Raw genomic sequence first — 21900 nt, forward strand, 5'->3', positions numbered from 1 at the left:
ACAAAGTCAAAACTTACATTTTATTACACGAATTGAATTGTTTAAAAATGTATTTTTCCTAATGAAACAACAAAAAAAAACACATTAAACTAGTAACGATCTCATTTTAACAATAATAACTATATATTTGAAAATTTTAATTTCTAAAACTCACTGTTAATTTTTTAATAAAAATTTTCCTTTTTCATCTTATGTAAATTAATAATGAATGTAAAACTATATTTAAGTAACAGAAACTTCAATTTAGTAACAATTTGCCATAACCATTAAATCTGCATAAACAAACCTACACAACAGCATTCGACTTAAACCAAACAAAAATTCAGAATCCTTCACATAAGAAATTAAACTAAAATAGGGCTTAGCTACCTCACGCGGCTTAATCGTTTGTTTTAAGTGATTGCTTTAGGATTAAGGCATACGTGTAATTAAGTAAAATTGCGGCAAACGCTTGGGCTAAGTAAGGTTTAAGCACAATTGCATTTTGCACTTACAATTCGTATTTTATACGCGTAGGCTATTATGCAAAAAATTTCACCTTTTTGTAGCGAACCTTACTAACACATTCAATTACTGTTTTTTCCTTTCTTTAAAATGTTATTCACCTGACTACAATTACGCTGCTAGTTTCTTTTTTATTTAAAACACAAATTATTGACAACTGAAATATTAAAAATTTCTGACATACTTACTATTTTTTCTCCCTTCAAAAACGTCAAATTTTATCTAAAATCGTATCGCAGATGTATAGGGGCCTAATGTAAAAATTATAGCATCCAACTACACGTTTAAGTCAAGTACAACCAAACTTAACGCTTTGATCAATCAGATAACAAAATATAAGTGCAAATTTAAACCATAAATGGGCATAATTTTTGATCGGTGTCAGCAGAACTTGATTTGACTTTGATTTTTTACATTATTTTCTAAGCAATTTAGTCTTATCGCGATTAGTGATTACAACGATATGCGAATAAACATAACGATTTGCGCCCTTCAAGTAACGGTCACTTACTATTAAATAACACAAGTTAATAAGCTTGCTTGGTATTGCCTTACACTTAAAGTCTAATTAACTGTCAATGCTGGTATGCTACAAGGCAATAAAATAATTTTTGAAGTCAGACGGGTTTAAAGTAATTAGCCGTGGTAAGACACAATATAAACTATACACAATCAGACTATAGGCAAAAAACAAGAGAACGGAACATTTTAACTGTTGCTGCTACCTAATAAGAAAATGCCCATAGAATAAAATTACAAAATTAGTAACAAATGTTAATTTTATTTAAAAAAAACGACAGTAACAAAATTTGGTTTAACACTTTTTAATTATTATTATTTTTAAAAGATAGAATGTAAAATTTTATGTTAAAATATTTTATAGCTTGAAAATAGGATAAACATTGGTTAAACATTAAAACGCAACAAATTTTAAAAATAAAAAAATAAATAAGATTAACAGAATTAAACAGTAAAAGTACGTTATAAAAATTAAAAACGTAAAACAACTTGAAGAAATACGGCCTCTTTAAAACCCTAACTATACACAACAAAATTTAAGCATAATATTATTTGACTCTTGTTTAAATCGCAATATTCCTTTTTAAATTTGCAATTTTTTAATCTTTTTTCGGAGAGCTTTGTGTAATCTGTCTTAATCGCTTAATAGATTTCATCTAATCTAGCTTAAATTGTTGTTTTTCGTAAAAAGACATCAAATTTTCGCCACAAAACAGTGTACGGCGCCGCAAGTACGCTTTAACCAAACCGACATCTAACTTAAACAGCGTCTCCTTTTAAATGCTCAGGCATTTCGACTTCACCGGGAGAGGTCGCAGCGGAGGCGTGGTTGCTTTCGTTAATAGTTCCGTATTGTCCGATGAACGACCCATCTTCGTCAAACTCCTTTGCATCTGCGTCAGCAAAAGCATCGATAGAGTCGCCTCCTACACTGTCACCCCGTGTGCGAAGCGGAGTTGTCAATTGTAACCCCGCCAGAGGGGTAGGGGGGTTACCGTTGTTTTGATTATCGTTTAATTCGGGGGTCAGAGGTTGTTTTACATCATTGTCTTTTTCAACGCTGAAATATAATAAGGTCATTAAAGGTTGTTTTTTTTTCGTTTAGTTTATAAATATTAGACCAATATCAAAATTAGTTTGGGTTTTAAGAGAAAATAAAATTATACTTACATTCTTCTAACGAAAGCAAAAATAAAGTAACAGTTAGTTAATAAATAAAAAAAAACTTTTTATTTAAATAAATTAAGACCACCAAAATTTTAAAAACATAAATGATCAAATTATATAAATATATTTTTATTTAATTGCATATAACCAGACAACAATCTGCTATACACCCCTAAATACTAGAAAACATAACGTCACCCAAGTAAGTTATAACGCAATTTGGGTTTAACTCACTTGTATTCGCCGATGTCCTCGTTAATCGGTTGCGATTCCATTAATTGTTCTTCTTTTTCAGCAACTAAATTTGAAAAAAAAAAATTTTTTTGACTAAATTTGTCAGAAAATCAAGACCCGGAAAAGTCTTTATCTTACCTGAATATTTTCCACCCTTGCTTCTTTTGAGAAAGCAAATCGCAATTAGGACAACGACGATTAAAACAAGCAAACATATAACAACTATAAACCAAATTTCGCTTGTTATGCTTCCGGTTGCAGCTTCTAAAACAACCAAAAACAATTTTAAAATTTTGTGGAAGAAAATGAAAACATATCAAAAACTTTTATAAAATGTAGTCACTTTTTGCTTAAATGAAACTGATGTAATAGTTAGATTTGGGTATTGCTAAGTGCAAAGCGGGAATTATCCAAGACCAGTCAGTTTAGCCTTAATCTTTGTCGCTTGTTGACATAAACTTTTGATCGGATTACGTTAAAAACGTCAATCGAGTTAAAAATCAAAACTAATTCTGTGTTAAGTTATGTTATGCAACCGCAGTAGCCTAAGGCGATCACGCTTGCCGCCTTTTTGCGATTAGTTATCTGTGCACGACTTTATGGTGATAGAGATTTAAGGTATGTATAGGTATGTATATATAGATGAACATCCATAGGTGGGCTAAAATTATAAAAAGTAAACTATAAGACTAATCATAGTAGATTTAAAAAGCAATTTTAGAAAGTATGTTTAGAAAAAGCACAGTAAGTTTTTTTTTGGATAGTTAGAGCAAGCTATAAATATAATTTGCGTAAAACTAAAAGCACATTTTTGCCTGGTTTAAATCTAAAAGATTAATTTAAATATTTTGGAAGGATAATTTAAAAAGATTACGCACAGCTTATGTAATTTTTTTCACCTGCTTGCTCAGCACATTTTACAATTTATACGTCAAGTAGGTTTAAAATTTGTAAAACCAAACAATAGGCCTGTATAAATAATTACAACAGTATCTTGTTTACTAATTAGATGATTGTATTTACATAACAAAATCTTGTGGTAAAGCACTATATTATAGTAAAAAGATTTACTTTACCAACGCAAATTTCCTGTATACATTTTATCGTTGTATAAATATTTGTTTTCGTTTCGAGATTACACGCCATTGTTGAGACTGTGACAAACTATTTTTATCTGTTTCGTAGGTATTTAAGATCACACAGCAAAAGGTGTATCTTTTTTGCTGCATGCATGTAGTTACAGTTCATTGAAGAGGGTTGTGCAAAAGCACGTATTCGTGCAGAAACTATAACCGAAAGAAAAAGAACGGGCGAAGAGAAAACCAAGCTACAGAAATCGTGCTACTTTTGGCATTTTGTTCTCCCTTTGACTCTAAAATCGCAAAAATGTATAAAGCCTCACAGGCATGGTTATATTGGCTAGGCTTTTCCATGAGCGTATTGTGGTAATCGGCAGAATTGCGATAGATACATTTAACGCCAGGTTAACTCATCGATCGACAGTATCGCAAAATACAAGAAAATTTACATCATCAAATAACGGATATATTTCAGCAACCTGTGGATTATTATACAGCATTTGCTTTTTGCTATTTCTTCAAGTTAGTCTTTCGACAGGCCAGTCTACTTGCAGTGCTAGGTTTGGAGATATATCAGAAGTTTGCTTGGACGGACTACAACGAATTATTATGTTAGGTGAAGGCCCAAAAGCTCGGTATATGTGCGTAAGGATTCCAAAACGTCGAAAAGCTGGAGAACCACTTGTAGTAGGAGCTTGTTTAACACACCAAATAAACATTAACATAACAAGTAAGTTTGCATCGAGTTTGGCTAATTTTTTAAAGTTTTTTAACAAATGGATATAGGCCCATGGATGCTTAATGTGAGTTGGTTTGGAAAACATATGTGTTAAAGTTAATAAAAAGATTATATTACCAGATTCATAATGGAATGTGTTGTAGGGTCAATAGTATCGTAGCTACGATAAACAACATTAAAATAACTAGAATATTTATCATTGTTCAAGCTCTAAAAAAAATTTATCGGGTAGAAAATGGGTATAGTTGTGAAAAAACACGTGGGTTTAAACCAAAAAATTGTCAAGTAGTGATATCTATTCACCCTTAGCATGAGTTCAAACAACTTGAACTAAGAATGTTAAATATTTACGGGGGCTTTGTAATTCTAAGAAATAGCATAACTACCTATTTATGAACTATATAATCACTTGACAATTAATACTAAAAAAGCAAGCTGATAAATTCTTGGTGGCATTACATGAATTAAAATTACGAAACCAATAATTTTAGTTTTCGAAACTCTGCTGGCATTTTAATAAGAAATGTGCAAACATATTGGCCCAATAACTATAATGGCTTGTTTTTGGCCCTTTGAAAGTCGATTCTTTTCTACCAATTAAAACAATTTGAGGTTATTATGGTGCACTTTTCTTGTCAGCTTGCACAACAATTTAAATATTTACCAATGGTGATATGCTCAATTACCGGTATTTAACCATGCATGTTAAACTGACTGCTTGTCAAACTGCTGTATGGGCGTAAATATTGACTAGATATAAATTTTACATGTTTCTTTTTACGATAAATTTGTGTCTATGTATATTTACATAGGCATACCTAAAGCTTAAGAAAGTTGACACATTAAAAACAATTAATCTTGTGATGTGTTCGGTTAATCATTACTACTTTACTTATAAACGTTGCCAATCTATCCTTAAAATAATTTAACAGTACAATTTTTTAACTATTGCTTTATAAATGTAGTTTTTTTAATTTTTATATTAGATTTATTCAGCGTGGAAATAGTAAACGGAAGTCGTATAACCTTGGAACCTAAGTTTAACCGGAATCATAATAACCTTGACAGTTTTAACAATCTTGTCGTAGCAACGCCAGAAGATAATAACCAAAGATGGCTAAGCACGTGCAAGGCAACAAAAATTGTTAACAAAAAGTGCGTGGGTTCTCCATACTTCGAAGTCAACTACATTTCACAAAAGTCCCGACCAAAAAAACAATATTTTAACCTTCAAATTTCGGGCTCGAAGTATTTTGTGTTTGCTAGTAACAGCGGCGTGGTAACTTCCAGAAAATACCGCTGGTTTTGCGACAAAGTCTGCAGAAAAAAACATGCAAGATGTTCACACAAAAAGCCATGGTTTAAGTTTTATAGGAAAACCAATAGCCGTTACAGCGTTCTTTTTCGCTTTGGAAATGTACGAGAAGATCCAGGTTAACGAGAGCAAGTGGTTTCATTTAGTTAAGGATAACGTAATCCACAATGATGTAACAGAGGGGCTGGTGAACAGAGAGGCAAAGAAAATACAAGAAAAAGCAACGAGGCAAGTAAAAAGCGCGCCATTGTTCTTTAGTGACCCGTAGCGAAACAATACAAAGAAACTGATTTCTATGTAAAGGCGATTAAAATCAAAATGAAAACATAAACGACGTTTTAAGACATAAATCTTAAATGTAAGAAGTGTTTGCACTGTGTATTAAACTTTGAGCTTGACAATTCCACGAAAAATGTCCGAAAATCGAGAAAGCGATTAATTTGACAAACCACAATGCCGAACATTAATAACTTTCCAAAAATGAAGATGAGGCTAATAACGCATGGCAGACGACACGTTTTTTGCACTGGTAAGGCTGTAGGGCAAACCCACGGATTAGATAAAAAGTAACTTGACACTGTAATATCAACAAAACCTGCAGACTTTACTGTAATACAGGTCAATTAAAGTTGATATGTCAATTTTCGTGTTCAATTTAATGTAAATTGTTTGTTGTTGTTATATTTTGCACAGAAGGTGTATGTTTTTTTAGCACAACATATTTTAAAATTTGTATTTTTGTTGTTTGTTATTTGAAAATAATAAACACAAATTTAAAAGTATACATGACTTACCGAATTATGTGGTAATTTGTATAAACTTACGTCATGTATTATACATATATAATTATTTTTGTAGCTATTTAAAGTTTCAAAAAAAAGTTTAAAAAGACATAAGTGGTAAACATATTTTTGTAAACAAGTGATATCATGTGCCTAGTGCCGACAGATTGCTTTCTAAGATAATCAACCAACTAAAATAAGTTTTAAGCAATGTCATGTTCTATATTAGATAATATTTTAACCAAAGATTTTATTAAAATCTTTTTAGAATCAAGAGAAAATTGGCAAAGTATATGTTGTATTCTGCTTTAGGGTTAAACCTGTTTTTGATATAAAATACCAAAAGATTATTTTAATAGATTGCAAATCAAATATGCTGGTCTGTAAATACTTGTACCTCCACAACGTCCAAATACAGATGGTTTTAAAAGTAACAAGTCTTTTAAAAAAATAGAAAACATGTTTCGTTTAAAACTGTTGTGATAACGATATGGCTAATGCTTAAAAAAAAACTGTTTATGTATTTTCATGTCCTCAATTTGTTTTCGCAACAAGCATTTATCGTTGTTTAAAACGTTTTTGGCCGGAACAGATTAACATCACCTTGATCAAAGTCTAGTTTGAACGTTTTGTATATTTTTAGTCGGTCGAAGTTATTTAGATTAAAATGTGGTTAGGCAAGATTTCTTAATCTATGCAGTAGAAAATATGTGTCTAATGTAAATACGTTCAAACCATACTGAATTTCTCTTAAACGGTCTGGCCCAAAAAAAAAGTTTTTGCTTTATATAAAAGAATTTGTTTTCGTTTTTTTTTTTGAAATTTAAATACACATTTCTTAGACAAAAATATTTTTTTCTAGGTAAGACGTTTTAAAAATCGCTATGACATCATTTTGATAATGAAATCAAAAATTGTAAACAAAGCCCAAAAAAACTAAAGGGTATGTCTATTGACCTAAGCGATACCCCAAATTTTTTTTAACCACTAATAAGAAATAAAGCATTTAAATAAACTTACCTATACCAACTGTAGTGACCATTAAAATTTCGGGGGTAGCTTCACCATAATCATTTCTTGCTATCACTCTGACATAGTAAGTGGTCCCGGGTTCAAGTCCCGTTACAGCTACTGGTAAACCAGTTTGTTTGTTATTGTATACAGTTGCTCCTTGCCAATCATCTGTGCCTAAAACATAGAAATTAGTAGTTATTATTAATAATGAAATTTTATTAATTTAAATAATTGTGTTAGAAAAACTAAAACTTGTAAATGCTGATAACATACTTAATAAAATTATTAACGTTTTGGGCAAAATAAATGCAAAAGTGTTTGTGAAAAGTTATAAAAAAACAGTATCTAACAAAAATATTTTTTTAAATAAACTTATTTACCCATTTTTTTGTAATCCACGACGAATTCTTTTCCATCTAGACCAAGGTCAGTTGGAAACCAAGTAACATTGACTTCATTATAACCAGAAGTTACGTTTATTCGACTTGAATCAGGTTCTATCAAATAAGAAATGATAATTTGAAAACATCAGTTTAAAACTAAGCGCCAAAAAATTGTTTTTTTTTATTAAAAAATACAAAAAAAATAAGAAAATAAATATTTTATTTAATTAATTAAATCAAAATCTACCTCTTAGTCCAAAAGTTGTTGCTTGAATAATGGATTCCTCACCAAATCCAAAGGAAGTTTTTGCCTTCACTGTTATTACATAACGATATTCAGGAGTAAGATCGGCAAGTGTGATAGATGTTTTTGGTATATTAATTAATTCTGGTTGAACACTAAGAATAAATTAAAATTACGTTTATTATAACATATAAGTTTATTTAAGACAAATAAATTTAGTTTTAACGCTTTTAAAATAAATTATCCCTTTCTGTGTAAATTTCTGTGTATTTTCATTCTAACGCTGAACTATTTTACACTATAAAATAAAAGTTTTTAAAATTTAAGTGATTTTTGTACCTTGGGTTATCAAGACATCTGTATTGTACGCCGTAGCCTTTTATAACACCATTAGGTGTAACAGGGCTATCCCAAGATACAGTTAACTTATTTTCTGACTTAAAAGTGATTCGAAGTTTGGATGGTTTTCCAGGCTCTACAAAGATACAATATATAAATGTCAAGGAAAGGTTTACAAAAATTTAAACGTTTTTTTAAATTAAAAAGTTTATTAATTTATTTAGAAAAAATAATTGCTTTTGTTTAAGTAGTGAAGACAAATGTTCTGTCCACCACTTACTTCCGGTTACAGGTGTTTTTACCCTTTATACCGCCTTACTCAATGACGCTACAGTTAAGAGCAGTAGAAATCAAACCCAGGACCTCACGTAGTGAAGCTAAGTGTTTTGACTACTTTGCCAGCGTTTGTTTAAGAAAGTAGGCCATATTCGTGTTTTTATCGATAAAAGTAAGTTATAAACTTTTTGGTTATGTTTTGGGCTTTTTAAAATAAGAATACATGTTCTGAACTTACCCCCTTCTGGAGTATAAAGCTGTACATCATCAGAGGTAGGTCCTGCGGCCAAAGAGTTATAAACTGCAACATTGACACCATATTTTGTATATGGCATCAACTCTGTTAGCTCTCCACTTGTCACATCACCAAAAATGTTCACAGCTAAAAACAATTATTAACTTATAACCATCTTATTTATTACTAAATATATATGATAATATCTATTTAAAAATTATGTAATTTGTTGTTTAAGTAAAAAAAAAACAAATTAAAAATGTTTGATTAAGATAATTTTCTAAATCTTTTTAAGTAACAGATATTGTCTTATTATTCTACTGAGTTACTTAGAGTTTCAATAGACGGAATTATTAAGAAAACTAAATTAAAAGTGGAATAAAATCACATGTTTATTTACCTTTAGCTTCTGTTGTGCCTCCTACAAAGTAGGTTATAGTGTACCCCAATAAATCCCCTCTTACACTATCAAGACTAACCCCATTCCAATTAATTGTCGCCTTGGTTGGACCCTCGGAATACGTCACTACTGTGACGTCAGTCGGTGCATCGAGAGGTACTGGGGTAATAAAAACAGAACAGTTATATTTACTTTAATTTTTGCATAAGTATATTTAATTTAATTTTAATGGAAAAATATTTTTGTTATAAACGCTATAACTAAGCTTCATGTTGTTAAGTTACTTTATAATATTTAGCTTAATCTTGATTTGAAAATAACAATTAAATTTAACCTAATTTAAAAAAATTTTAACCTAATTTTAAATTTAACCTAATTTTAAAGACTTTAATAAAGTCTTAATACTATCTAGACTTGCCCTCTTTTTAAGATGGATACCGTTAAAGAATTTTTAAAATAGCTTTAAAGACATAAATAACATTGCTGTATCCTTGATAAAACATGTAGGTATTTTAAATGGTTAAATAACTATTCACTTATATTAGTAAATTTAACAAGTTGTATTATTCTTACCGTCTTCTCCGGAATATCCTGTAAAAACGGTTGGGGTGGGTCCCGGGCCAACCCCATTTACACTCTGTACTGTGATAAAATATGGTGTATACGTGGGGGTGTTTGTAATCAAGTATGACGTCGTGGACCCATTTACGGTGGTACTTTCCCAAGAATCGCATACTGGAGACTTCATGCAATAACTAACAGAATCGAAAAATACAAAACAATTAGAAATTAAAGAAAAAACTCAAAATCAAAAAGCAGTTAATGTGAAACAATTAAATACATATTTATGAATATTTAATGCATAAAATAAAATTAAAAATTTGACTTACAAAGAATTATAAAACATCGTTTGGTAAGCTATTACAATTTTCCATAAAATTGTTTTTTTTTACCTGACTTTGTATTCAAATGATGGTCCGTTTTTATCCAACTCATCTATCCTATTCCAATATATTACCATATTATCAGGGGAAGTCCCCATTCCGGTCACACCGCTAGGATTTAAAGTTGGTTCTAAAAAGAAGGGTAGGTACATGTTTGAAATTAAATATTCTTTTCTACGTTTTTTTAATTTATTTAAATTTACATTTAATTTATTCTTACCGCTAATTGGAGTCTCATAAGTTCTCGTGACGTCACTGGCTGTTCGACTCCACCCAAGTTCGTTTTGCGCCCACATGCGGAATCGATAATTGACGTAAGGTGAAAGTTCGACGTTTGCTTGCGTCAAAGTGGATTCTAGTGAGTCCTTTAAAGTGTACCATTCCCCAGTGTCACTGTTAATGTTCTCAAATTCAATCTTGTAAGCTGAAAAATAAAGGGTTGTAATAATATGTTAGTTAAGTAAAGTGTAATAATAATATAAGATTATAGACAGATTTCTAATGATAGCACATTCTTGAGTATTTAAATTGGTATAAATATTAGGATACCAAACACAACGATTAAACATCAAAGATTCTTAAAAAAAATAACAATATTTAACAGAAGCCATTAAAATAATAATATTTAATGGAAGCCGTAACAAAAGCCATTATTTTTAGCAGACGTAATCGACAGTTAGTTATTTTTTTAACCTAAAAAAACTTGTGTTTTCGTACCTGTAATAGGAGAGAAATTGTCATCAGGTTGAACCCATGTAAACATGGCATTTAAAGGTTCATCTTGATTTACTGTAAACTCTACGTTAGTTGGCGGCTCAGGTACATCTAAAAACAACAAACAAACGTAATTACTTTAAAAAACTTATAAACTTTAAAATACTAAACTTAATTAATTTACATTGTAAAATTAATTTTTTCTTTTTCAAAGTAGGATTTAGTAAATGTCAAAATTAAACAAAAAATACACAAATTTTTTTTCAAATAAGTCGAATTAACTTTACTGACCCTGTACGGTAACTCGGATGTACGTTTTAGCGTCATCTAGCGACGTGGAAACCGAGGCAACATAAGTTCCTTTATCGCTGAACTTCGCGTCGTCAATCGTAAACGAATCTCCCCTACCTACTTTAACAGAAGATTTTTTCCACGTGACTGGCCTTGGACTAAGAGCGGGATCTGCTATTACCTAAAAAATAAAAAAAATAAAAAAAGTTAATTCTCTAATAATTTTTAGATTATCCTTAATTGTCTCCAAAGAAAATTATACAAAAAAGTTTTCTTACTTACCTCGACGGATAAAGTTACTGAATTTCCTCTTTGAACGTTATACGAAGTTTTTGAATCAAAAGACTGAATTATTGTATTTTCGAGAACTTTTAAAGTTTGATTGACAGTTGCTACACCATAGATATTAGATGCCACGCATGAGAAGCTGCCAGCATCGTCGAAAGTTAGTTTTTCGATTCTTAAATTTTTGTCCTCTAGTAAACTGTATCTGAATAATAAATATAACAGATAGGTTTGGTTAAAGAGATATTAATCACCCTACAACTATTAACATTAAGTCGATTTTTTAAAGCAAGATAAATAATTTTTTTAAATATAATACAAGAAAAAACAATATTTTAAAGATGTCACCAAAAAAACAAACACTTTAAAGTATGTCAATAAACCATACTTAGTCCAACTTAGATTACAATAAAATTTAATTATAAAAACCACAGTATTATAGATAAAACTGTGATGTTGGAAAATAATTTCGACTAACCTATCTTCAATAACAACATCAGATCCTTCTTTTCTCCATACAATAACAGGAGGTGGAGATCCAAACACTAAACATTTCATCTCAATAGATTTTCCTTTTACTTGCATGTAGGTATCAACGTTATCTGATAAAGGAATCGGCTTAGATGCTGCAATACATCAAACAAAAAAATATAATTTCTTGAATTTAGGATTTTTTTATTAATAAAACTTGATTTTCCTTTTTTTAAATGACTATAGTTTACATCAAATAAAACTTAACTTACTTAGGACGTTAACGAAAGCTTGTTCAATCACGGAACCGTATTTATTTGTAGAAATGCATTGATATACTGCCGAATCGGATTCCTTTAAGTCTGTCAATAAAATTTGATTCGCAAACACCTCACGGTTCGACATCGAAGTTTCTGAAAAAATAAAAAAAAAAGGTTAAGTTTAAGAACCAATTTGTGTGTAAAATATTTTGAAGAACAAGTAAACTAACACAGTTATAAATACTCTTACATTTTAAAAGTCTTTTTTTAGTAAAAATTGTGATTTTATTTATCGCTTTTAAAACATTAAAACTTAAAAAATTTAATACCAACCTCTGATCGGTTTTCCGTTGACTCTCCACTCTGTTGTCGGTTGGGGAATTCCTTCCGGCTTGCATCGAATTGTGACGTCACCACCTGGCACTACGATGACGTCATTGGGTCTGTCGTTGACGTTTTCGAAGAAGGGGCGAGAGTGAACAAGAATAGAAACCTCCGTTGTAGTTTTTCCGAGGTAGTTCGAAGCAACACATCTAAAAAACACCAAAAAAATCAAATAAAATTAAAAATAAAAACAAGTTTAGGCTAAAAAAAAACTTAATTAAATATTTTTCCAACACATATTTCCACATATTTTTGCAAAACTTAAAAAAAGTAGAAAATGCCTCCAAAATAGTAATTGGTTTCTTTTTTCACAATAAATTTATTGCCCATTTGAAGAATAATGTTTACTTGTAATCTCCGGTTTCCTCATAGGTAACATTTGTGATTGTCACAACTTTTCCTGAGTCTGTGACGTCATATCTATTCTCTGGCCATCTTCCAGATTGTTTTTCCCACTTAATTGTAGGTGTTGGACTATAAAGCAAAACGTTCTTAAAAATATTTTCGAAAAAAATGATTTTTTGTTAGTATCTAAATTACAGCATTTTTTTATTTAATTCAAATAAAGTTAAAGCAGTTTAAATTGTGTATTATTTTTTGTATGTTATATACTAAATATATTAAAACACTTTTTGTATTTAATTTTAAATGTAACTTACTTTCCAATGGCTCCACAAATAAGTTTCATCTCATTTCCTTTTAACACTATTTTAGGTTGACTGTAACTTGGAGACACTATTCTAGGTTCCCTGTCTATTGGGGGTTCATCTAAAAATATAAAAAAATTCAAGTGTGAAAAAAATATAGAGTTGTACATACCAAAATTATTTTTGAAAACCGCTTCAATATAAATATTTAAAACATTATGTTATTTGTTTATAATAGTCAAAACCTTTCTTATGATTTTATTCACAAATAGTTTTAAAAGAAATGCAAAAAAATAATTAAAATTTTTTTTTTTTATAAACCTTTATTATTGATTTGGTTCTTATTAAAAACATTTTAATGCATCAAACAGTCAAGTAAGTACTTAATGATGCTTTAAAATTTTTCAGCTTATAAATATTTAATTTTGAATAATTAAAAACAAAAAATAAAAGACAAAAAATCAATACTCAGATTTTTAACTTTAATTTTTGTGAAAAGTAAATTAAAATACCACTTAAAGACTAGTAGAAGTAATATTAAATAAAAATATTTTACTAATTAAAAAAAAAAAAAAACCTATTTTGTAAACCTACCCGTATTAACTCTTAATGTGTAATGTGGGCCATCAGTGGACCTTCTTATCATCTTATCCTTGACGATGCAGTAAAACGTTAACCCGTCGTCTTCACTACCTACAACATTTGCTATCACTAGTGCACCATCTTGTGTCTAAAAAATTATATATATTTGTTTATCCTCGAAAAGAATAAAATGGCGCGAAACTTAAAATATATTGAGAATCAAAAAGGGTATATGTTTCAAATTTTAAGAAAGTTTCACATAAATCTGTAAACCAAACTATTTTATTGATTTTAAAATAGATTGAAAATCACCTGCGTCATTCTTTCGTTAATTGAGGTTGTATCAGGCTCGAAATTCCACGTGGTGACGTAACCGTCTGACGTGGTGCTGTAGTTGCAGGGTACCGTGATCGAGTCCCCGTCTTGGACATCTAAAACTTTGTTGGCAGGCGGAACGTAAGGCGTGCCTAAAACAAAAAAAATAGTTTAAAATAACATTTTTTTCTTGTCGTCTAAAATTACAGAAATAAAAAACAAAAAATAAATAACTAATGGCCTTACTTGCTGCCTTTAACGTGGTAGGTCTGGTGATAGCTGTGCCATATTTATTTGCAGCAAAACACTGATATACTCCAACAAATTGCATCAGTTCCTCCTCAGAGTAAGACTGACTTCCACTAAAAAATCAAAATATTTAAAAAAATAAATAATATTTTTTGTAATTATTAAAAGCTGAATTTTAAAATTATATTAGTTAAATTTTTTTACGTGAATCTTATAGTTCCGTCATTTGATGACATCACAATAGCTCCCAATTGAGCGTTGCTGCCCTCACGTGACACGGTTAAGGGTTCTCCGTTTTTCGTCCAGGAATATCTAAAACATTTTTTTTAATAAAAAGTTTAAATAGATATTTATTTTTTATCTATGAAACTATTTTAATTCCTAAATAAATTCTTGAACAACTTTATTTTAAATTTTGAAGTTCAGTAAAGTCCAAATCGATGATTCGAAATCATAAAATCAATAAACTCAAATTAGAATCGACGGAAATCAAATTACTTGTTATTATTGCGACTGTTAATGCGTAATTAAAATAAGGAAAAAATCAATCTAAATTAGGAAAATGCATTTTTAATGACTAAATCCTAAATTTTACACAACGTGTGTTTAGTTTATTAAATAATGCTGTACTAAACACTTTGCCTAAAATAAATACTGAAAATTTAAAACGATATATTTTTTGCCATAAAATTAAGTGAGTTTTTATGTATGTGCAAAAACAAATATGTACTCAACAATATAAACATTATTAGTTATTATGGGTAAATTGACTTAATCCTTTTTAAATTACGTAATCTATATTACAACAACTTAAACACTTGACTTTAACTTTAACTCTTTACCAACGAAAATTATAAACTCCAAAAGAATTACTATAATTTTTTGTATTCTCGTTTTTATGGGGTGAAGTGGTTTAAATATATTGTAAGTGTGTTTTACAAAGTTTAAAGTACAATTAGACTGACAGACTTTGTCATTTCTACATTTTGAGTTTTTGAACTTCACTTTAGGAAAACATATTACATTTTCAACTTTTTTTTTAATTTTAAATATTTTGTTGAAATAAAATAATAACAAACCTAAAAACAGTTCACACCTTTTAACCAGTTAACTAACCATAACATTATGCTTAACCGGTCAGTTAAAAGCCAGTTGTATAAACTTATAAACACTTAACCAAAGTAATTTGTTCAAATAAATAAAAAACTTTAAAATTCCTAGAAAATCTCAAATTTTTTTTATTTTTAATTTTTTTAAATAAAGAAAGATGGAATAATAAAAAATGTACCCGTTAATATCTGCAACGTTTGGAAATGCATTTGCCGCGCATTTTAAAACGATTTCACTTTTCGGGATAGCATAAGTGACGTCATCGGGTTGTTTCGTGATACGTGGAGGTCTTGGCACTAAAAATAAGAACAAAAACTTACTAAGTTAAACGAATTTTGTAATATATTCTTTCCCTTAACTATTTAATTTAACCCATACAAATGGGTATCAGCCCATTTTACTAAAAACCATTTTAATAAACTGTTACCCCAAAAACAAAATTTAAAAACTAAAGGCATTTTCAAGAAAAGGGGTAAAAGAGGGTTAATAGAAATAACTTATTGTTAGTAAAATTGCGTTTTTTTAGGTTTTCAGTAGAATCATTTCCAAAAAATGCTTTGGTAATATGACAATAATCAATATAACGTATACCTATTTTAATATAATTAATAACATTTTGCTGATTTGCATTCTTTTCTTTGTATAGCTCATTAACAAAAAAACACCACAAACGAGCATATTCATACACAACTTTACGATATGATTAACAGACAATACAATATTACAGATGGAAGTCAAGGATGTATTACTGACAAATTTGATTTAACGTATGACATTTCCACAGACAAGCCTCATACATAAATTGACATGTCAACATGAGCTATATAAACTTACTTGTTGAACGAACTGTAACCCAAATTAGCAAACAAAATTAAAAATTTCAAGTTGTATATTTTTTCAGCTTAATTAAATAATTCAAAACAAAATATAAAAATCAATTTCAGTTAATAAATTTTTTTTAAATTGGAGCAAATATTACTTTAACATTATTTTTGTTTTAAGGGGTTTTTCTTACCTTCTTCAGGAATTTCTATTACAGCTAAACTTGTTTGTAAAAGTGACGTCATAAGCAATACTATTGCAGCTAGCGTCGCCATGTTGGTATCTGATCACGTGATACAATTTAAAATATTTAATATTTTATTTAAATAATTAATCAAAAAAATCTGAATATTAATATTTTATATCATTAGGTTATTCGATAATAACTAATATTCTAGATTAATATCAATGTTTACCATACCCTATAAGCATTTCACATTAGGCAAAACATATGCTTCACTTAAATCTACTCAATTCAAATTACTATGAAATTGCACACATTATAATACGACCAATTTCGTAAAAACCTACGTAGGCGATGCTTTGAATTATTTACGATGTTGATTGGCATAAAAAAACGAAATATAAAAATTTAAAAGCGAATTGGGTATGCATATATTATAGATTGTAGCGTTGCATTACTTATAACTTAAATCTATATTTTAAATAGCAATGGCCCTAAGCAATGTGTAATTACTTTAATTTAAATACATTTCTATCCATATCAAAACAAACTGTTCACAATTATTGTTATAATAGCAAACATTAAACTTTAAAAAATTCAAAATCTAACCTCTGTAAAAAAAAATTTTAAACTTTGATTTTTATTTAAAACATTCTGTATCTATGACTATACTAACATACTCTACTACTTGTACAGGTTGTTTAACGTGTGTAGAAAACGTAAACGCGAACTTAAGGTACTTAAGTACAATAATAAGTGTGTACCCAGTCTGTTTTCGATTCTATTATTCGACTTTTTTCTGAAAATCCATTATTTAAATTTGAATAAATACATCATCATTTTAAAAATAACATGTTCAATAATAAGCCAAACGTATTATATAGTTCCTTTTTTGAATAAATGTATTTTAAACTGTTTTAGGATATAATATTCAAATTAAAAAGCGTTAAAAAATTTACGACTAGTTGAGCTACGTAAAAAAGTTTTTAAAAGTTAAAATTTACATCGCAAAAAATCCAATCCGAAAGATTCACAAGTGTTATCTATTATATTATAACAGAGACATGTATCAAAATTAAATACACAATAAAATCGTATTTACTTGCGCCGCCCTAAATCAACACTGTGTTATAAGCTACCGTTGTGTATTTAGTTCTAATACAGCTATTTAGTCTATTAACAAATGTAGTTATTATTTCCACCAAGCTATGTATTGTACTCAATACTTTCTATATACTTTCTAAATAAGTTTAAAAAGGCCAATATACTTTCTAAATAAGTTTAAAAAAGCCTAAATTAAATACTGTAAAAATAATAGTAAAATTTTAAAAAAGTGTTTAATGCTTCTAGTAATAACTGAAAACTAATAACTTGTCCGGTTCAATATTTTTAAAATAAATTACCTTCTGAAATAAAAATTTAAAACTTCACAGTTCGAATACATATAAAGTAAACAACTTACATATATTTATCCCTTATTAAAGAAACCTTCTAACTAGTCCCAAAAGAAAGTACTACAGAACAAATACTCTTTCTACTTTCGCAAAAAATCGATCAGAAGTAGGCACGCACACCTACCTACAGTTCATTGATTGATTTGAAATTCCTCTCGCGAGAAAAAAGAAAACGCATTTTGAATAATTTATGTTTTTCTTCATTTTGCAGATTATGTTTTTTTGTATGTAAAGTGCATGCCTTTTGCGATGTTTTTTTAAGTTTTTAATGCGGTATTAATTGCTGGTTTGCAGTACTACGTTTTCCGTTTTTAAATGTATCTGCATCCTTTACATTTTACAGGTGTAACAACAAATTTAAAATCCGTAAAAACAATAAAAATCTTTTTACAACTAAGTTTTCGATTACTGCACAAAAAATCTTAAAAATTGATTTCAGAATCATCCTAATTTTTAAACGAACTTTACTCTTTGATTTAATTATTCCACCAAACTAGCTTAAATGACATAACAAGCATACATCTATGACGTCATAATGTATTGATTTCTATGACTAAAGACACCGTAGAGAATAATGCATATGTCGCATTATCAAAAAAATAGCGCGACGGCAAAAAAAAATTTGCCGTTAGCCCAACGTGAAACAAGATTTTTGACAGTTACTTGAACTATAGGGAATTGTAATGGTCAGTCTGCCGTTCCTATTTGTTTACAAGGGTCTTTACTTGTATTGTAATTCCCTTACGCTTGTAGTTCATGCATATTATATAGTGTGAGTTATGGCAATGTCTATTGATCTAAAAATCGACTTCACTTCAACATGCGCACAAAAAATTTTAAATAATTGATAAGTCGACCTATGCCAGTCGATTTTCTGCCTATAAATATACTGGCATAACATAATGTTAAACTGCATTCAATTTTAAAAAACAGAAAAATAAAATTTTATAATATTGTTAAAAACTATTTCTATTCTTAATTCTAGCTCCTTAAGCCCGCAAAATGTCGCAATTTTTTTATATATTTTCTATCTATTTAAAGAAGCAGAACTTTAACTTTTAAAACTTTATAAAAGAAGAATTGAACAATAGTTAAACTAAAATTATAAGTTAGTATATGAAAACGCCCACACGGTTATATTGGGTAATAGTAAATATTACGCAAACTGTAAATGTTAGTTAATTGCTTTCAATGTAAATAATGAAATACGTAATAACACTTTTACGTATACGAGAATAACATTTTTACCTACATTTAACAAAAAACATATTTTTAAACTGATAAAGCCTAAGTTAATATTTAAAATTTAGAAAACCTTTATTCGAAGTATCGTTATAATTTTTTTTCTTGAACTAAAAATATATCTAATTTTTTTACAACCACTAATTTATTATCCTAATAATTTATATACAACCAGATAGGGTGTAAATTAAAAAATCCCTGATATCTGTTCACTGTCTGCTGACTTTTTCTTATCATCTTTCCACTGATAACCTTGCTTAACTTTTCTAATTGCAAACCGCTTTAGCACTTGTAATGTGTAAAGGCTTAACCCAACCACTGTTAGTTCCCTTTGCGGTAAAAAAAACGAGAACAGAATATTTTGTTCCTTCAAAATACCCAGGGTTAATTTTACAACTTTTGTTGTTAAACACCGTACGTTATTTTTAACATTACCTAAAACGTAATTATTTTTTCAAGTTCTCTAAATTAGATTTTAAAATGTGATTAAAAAAACGCATTTAAAAATATTATTTAAATATTAATACCAAAATTGTATTTATAAAGTTGCACAATTTTTTTCAAGGTTATTTCATACAATTAATATAACTTTTTATCAAAAAATAAAACCGGTTTTAAGATTAAACTAAATAACCTTACGTTCCTCACAATTTTTTACCATCAAAAAAAAAGAAATTACACTATTACAATATTTATAAAAGTTCTGACTAATAGCACATACAACACAAAATAGCTAACAAAAAACCTAATAAAAATGCAATCATAAATTTCAATATGACAAATTACTCAAAGGCTAAGGCCTGATAACTTTGAAAAGTCAAATCTACTTAATTAAGTCTTTTACATAAAGGCTACAATATCATGCGACTATTCGGCACTACGCAACAATAATTATGAAGGCCAGTATTACTTCGTTAACTACTGAACAAACCTAACCAGCTGTTGTGAGAAAAAAAACTTGGATAGAGTCACAAATTTGATTAAGTTGTCAAAATTCACTCTTTCCTAGGGCTTGAAATTTAGCGCCGGTCCGATTTTTTTAAAGGCAGTTGTTGTTACTCTAAAACTTTGCATTTTTTGAATAAATTTAATTTATTTAAGCCAAAATTTTTAAAAAAATCCTAGATATCTTAAAAATTACTTTTTAAAACAAAAAAACTAATATTCCTAAAAAAACGTAACCCCAAATCTGCATATGTTTTCTATTGTTTAACATAATAACCTAATTTCTTTAATATAAAACTGTAAAACTTTTATAACCACAAAATTAAACCCTTTTTAAGGTCGCTTTCCTTTGATGACGCAATAATAAAAAATGACGTCACAATTTAGAGTAATATGCCATAGGTATTACGTTAATAATTAAACTGATTCGCAAAGCACATGTTTTCACGCAAAAAATGGTTTAAATAATTAGGTTATAGATGGCCTAGTTTTAAATTTAAATGAATAAAAGTTGTTACAGTTTTTAAATGGATTAAAATAAAGCGTGAAATCTAAATTACCAAAACAAAAAAGTAGATTTTAAATTACATTAAAACTATATTAAAAACACTTTAAATGGCAACATATTAAAATTAGCATTTATATTATAAAAAATATACAAAAAATTATAAAACTCCGTAAGTTAGTTAGCATCGATTTTTTAAGGCAAATAATTTGTCTTATACGTCACAGTAGCCAAACTGTGACGTAATGTCATTTAGGGTTGTTGGACGACAGATGTGAAATCTTAAAAGTTTTAAGTGAACATTCCAAAAAATTCGATTATTATATAGAACTGATAACCTAACTTAAACAACATATCTAATTTGTGGCAATGTTTTTATATTTTAATTTAAACCTTACGTGAATAAAACCTTTTTCTCCATTTCGTTTTTTTACTATTCTAAGTCCGGTCTACTGTCTTTATAGTTAAGCGTACCCCGTTTTTAGCATATTAAACAAAAAAATACCAATTTCTAATAGCTTTAACAGTTTAATACAACGACCAGTTTACAATTATACTATACATTTTACAATATAACTAATAGAAAGATTTAAAAATTGCTAATGGACTGAAGTGTCTTAAGTAATCCGATTATTTTACATAATAACCCCCTGTATATATAACTACTATTTATTAACACTTAAATATATGTTACAATGTAATAAAGATTAAAAACTATTAAGGTTTTTAAATGCTTAAAAAGTACAGAAAAATTTAAAAAAAACTAAATTTATGAAATGTGGTCTTCTTACTAATAAATTTCAATATTTTTTTATATTTTATTTTTCTACATTCAAAGCATTGCTTTGTGCTACATATATATATATATATATCCTTATAAAAAAATATATATTAAAAACTAAACTGGTATTGTACAAACTAATCCTTTCAAACAAATTTCGTACAAAAACAAAAATGCACTTGCATTTTAGGCAGTTTTCAAAATCGTCAATTGATAAATAATTTTCCGGCACAATTTTTAAATTCGCTTCACTAAACCTTCAAACAATAGTACAACAAGAGAACTAATATAATGCCACAAACGTTAGTCACAAAAAAGCACTAAAATCGATTTTTTTCTAAAGCTAAATCTTTAATGATAAATTAAATTTTAGGCCTAAATTACTCTCTAAAAAAACTGCCTTTAAACAACATTACTAAAATCGATAATTTCTAGTGCATTAGTAATAACCGTTATTATTTAGCCTAAATTACTGCAACTTCAAA

The 21900-nt window shown here is 28.7% G+C and overlaps 2 protein-coding genes across 3 annotated transcripts; one reads left to right on the forward strand and one right to left on the reverse strand.

Annotated features, from left to right (window-relative positions):
• Positions 1 to 1305: 1305 nt before the first annotated feature.
• On the reverse strand, positions 1306 to 20179 carry LOC145741692 (neuronal cell adhesion molecule-like). 2 transcript variants are annotated; one of them, XM_082559322.1, is made up of 27 exons: positions 20116 to 20179; positions 16498 to 16587; positions 15661 to 15778; positions 14577 to 14684; positions 14370 to 14485; positions 14121 to 14275; positions 13821 to 13956; positions 13239 to 13347; positions 12928 to 13053; positions 12529 to 12728; positions 12208 to 12348; positions 11943 to 12090; positions 11462 to 11669; positions 11180 to 11360; positions 10892 to 10999; positions 10395 to 10598; positions 10184 to 10304; positions 9804 to 9985; positions 9231 to 9389; positions 8834 to 8977; positions 8320 to 8455; positions 7984 to 8135; positions 7734 to 7850; positions 7360 to 7527; positions 2563 to 2688; positions 2425 to 2488; positions 1306 to 2083 (listed from the first exon to the last, which is right to left on the reverse strand). In XM_082559322.1, exons 2-27 carry the CDS (start codon positions 16577 to 16579, stop codon positions 1783 to 1785), a joined length of 3810 nt encoding a protein of 1269 aa, XP_082415448.1. In that variant the 5' UTR covers positions 16580 to 16587; positions 20116 to 20179; the 3' UTR covers positions 1306 to 1782. The 2 variants fall into 2 exon arrangements, with proteins under 2 accessions (XP_082415448.1, XP_082415449.1); XM_082559323.1 differs by lacking the exon at positions 20116 to 20179 and having other exon boundaries at positions 2563 to 2685; positions 16498 to 16642.
• On the forward strand, positions 3629 to 6159 carry LOC145741693 (uncharacterized). Its single transcript, XM_082559324.1, has 2 exons — positions 3629 to 4233; positions 5229 to 6159. The coding sequence occupies exons 1-2, from the start codon at positions 3831 to 3833 to the stop codon at positions 5678 to 5680; spliced, it is 855 nt and encodes a 284-aa protein (XP_082415450.1). The 5' UTR covers positions 3629 to 3830; the 3' UTR covers positions 5681 to 6159.
• Positions 20180 to 21900: the final 1721 nt, after the last annotated feature.

The sequence above is a fragment of the Corella eumyota genome, chromosome 2 (genome assembly GCF_963082875.1).
Source record: "Corella eumyota chromosome 2, kaCorEumy4.1, whole genome shotgun sequence".
Lineage (NCBI taxonomy): Eukaryota > Metazoa > Chordata > Ascidiacea > Phlebobranchia > Corellidae > Corella > Corella eumyota.

Bases quoted from the DNA above. Each gene is read 5' to 3' on its own strand.
- LOC145741693 (XM_082559324.1), top strand. From the start codon at position 3,831: ATGGTTATATTGGCTAGGCTTTTCCATGAGCGTATTGTGGTAATCGGC. The intron at 4,234-5,228 runs GTAAGTTTGCAT...TTTTTATATTAG, and splicing joins AATAAACATTAACATAACAA to ATTTATTCAGCGTGGAAATA.
- LOC145741692 (XM_082559322.1), bottom strand. From the start codon at position 16,579: ATGGCGACGCTAGCTGCAATAGTATTGCTTATGACGTCACTTTTACAA. The intron at 13,957-14,120 runs GTGATTTTCAAT...ATAATTTTTTAG, and splicing joins TTAACGAAAGAATGACGCAG to ACACAAGATGGTGCACTAGT. The intron at 10,305-10,394 runs GTAAGAATAAAT...CCTTCTTTTTAG, and splicing joins TTATGAGACTCCAATTAGCG to AACCAACTTTAAATCCTAGC.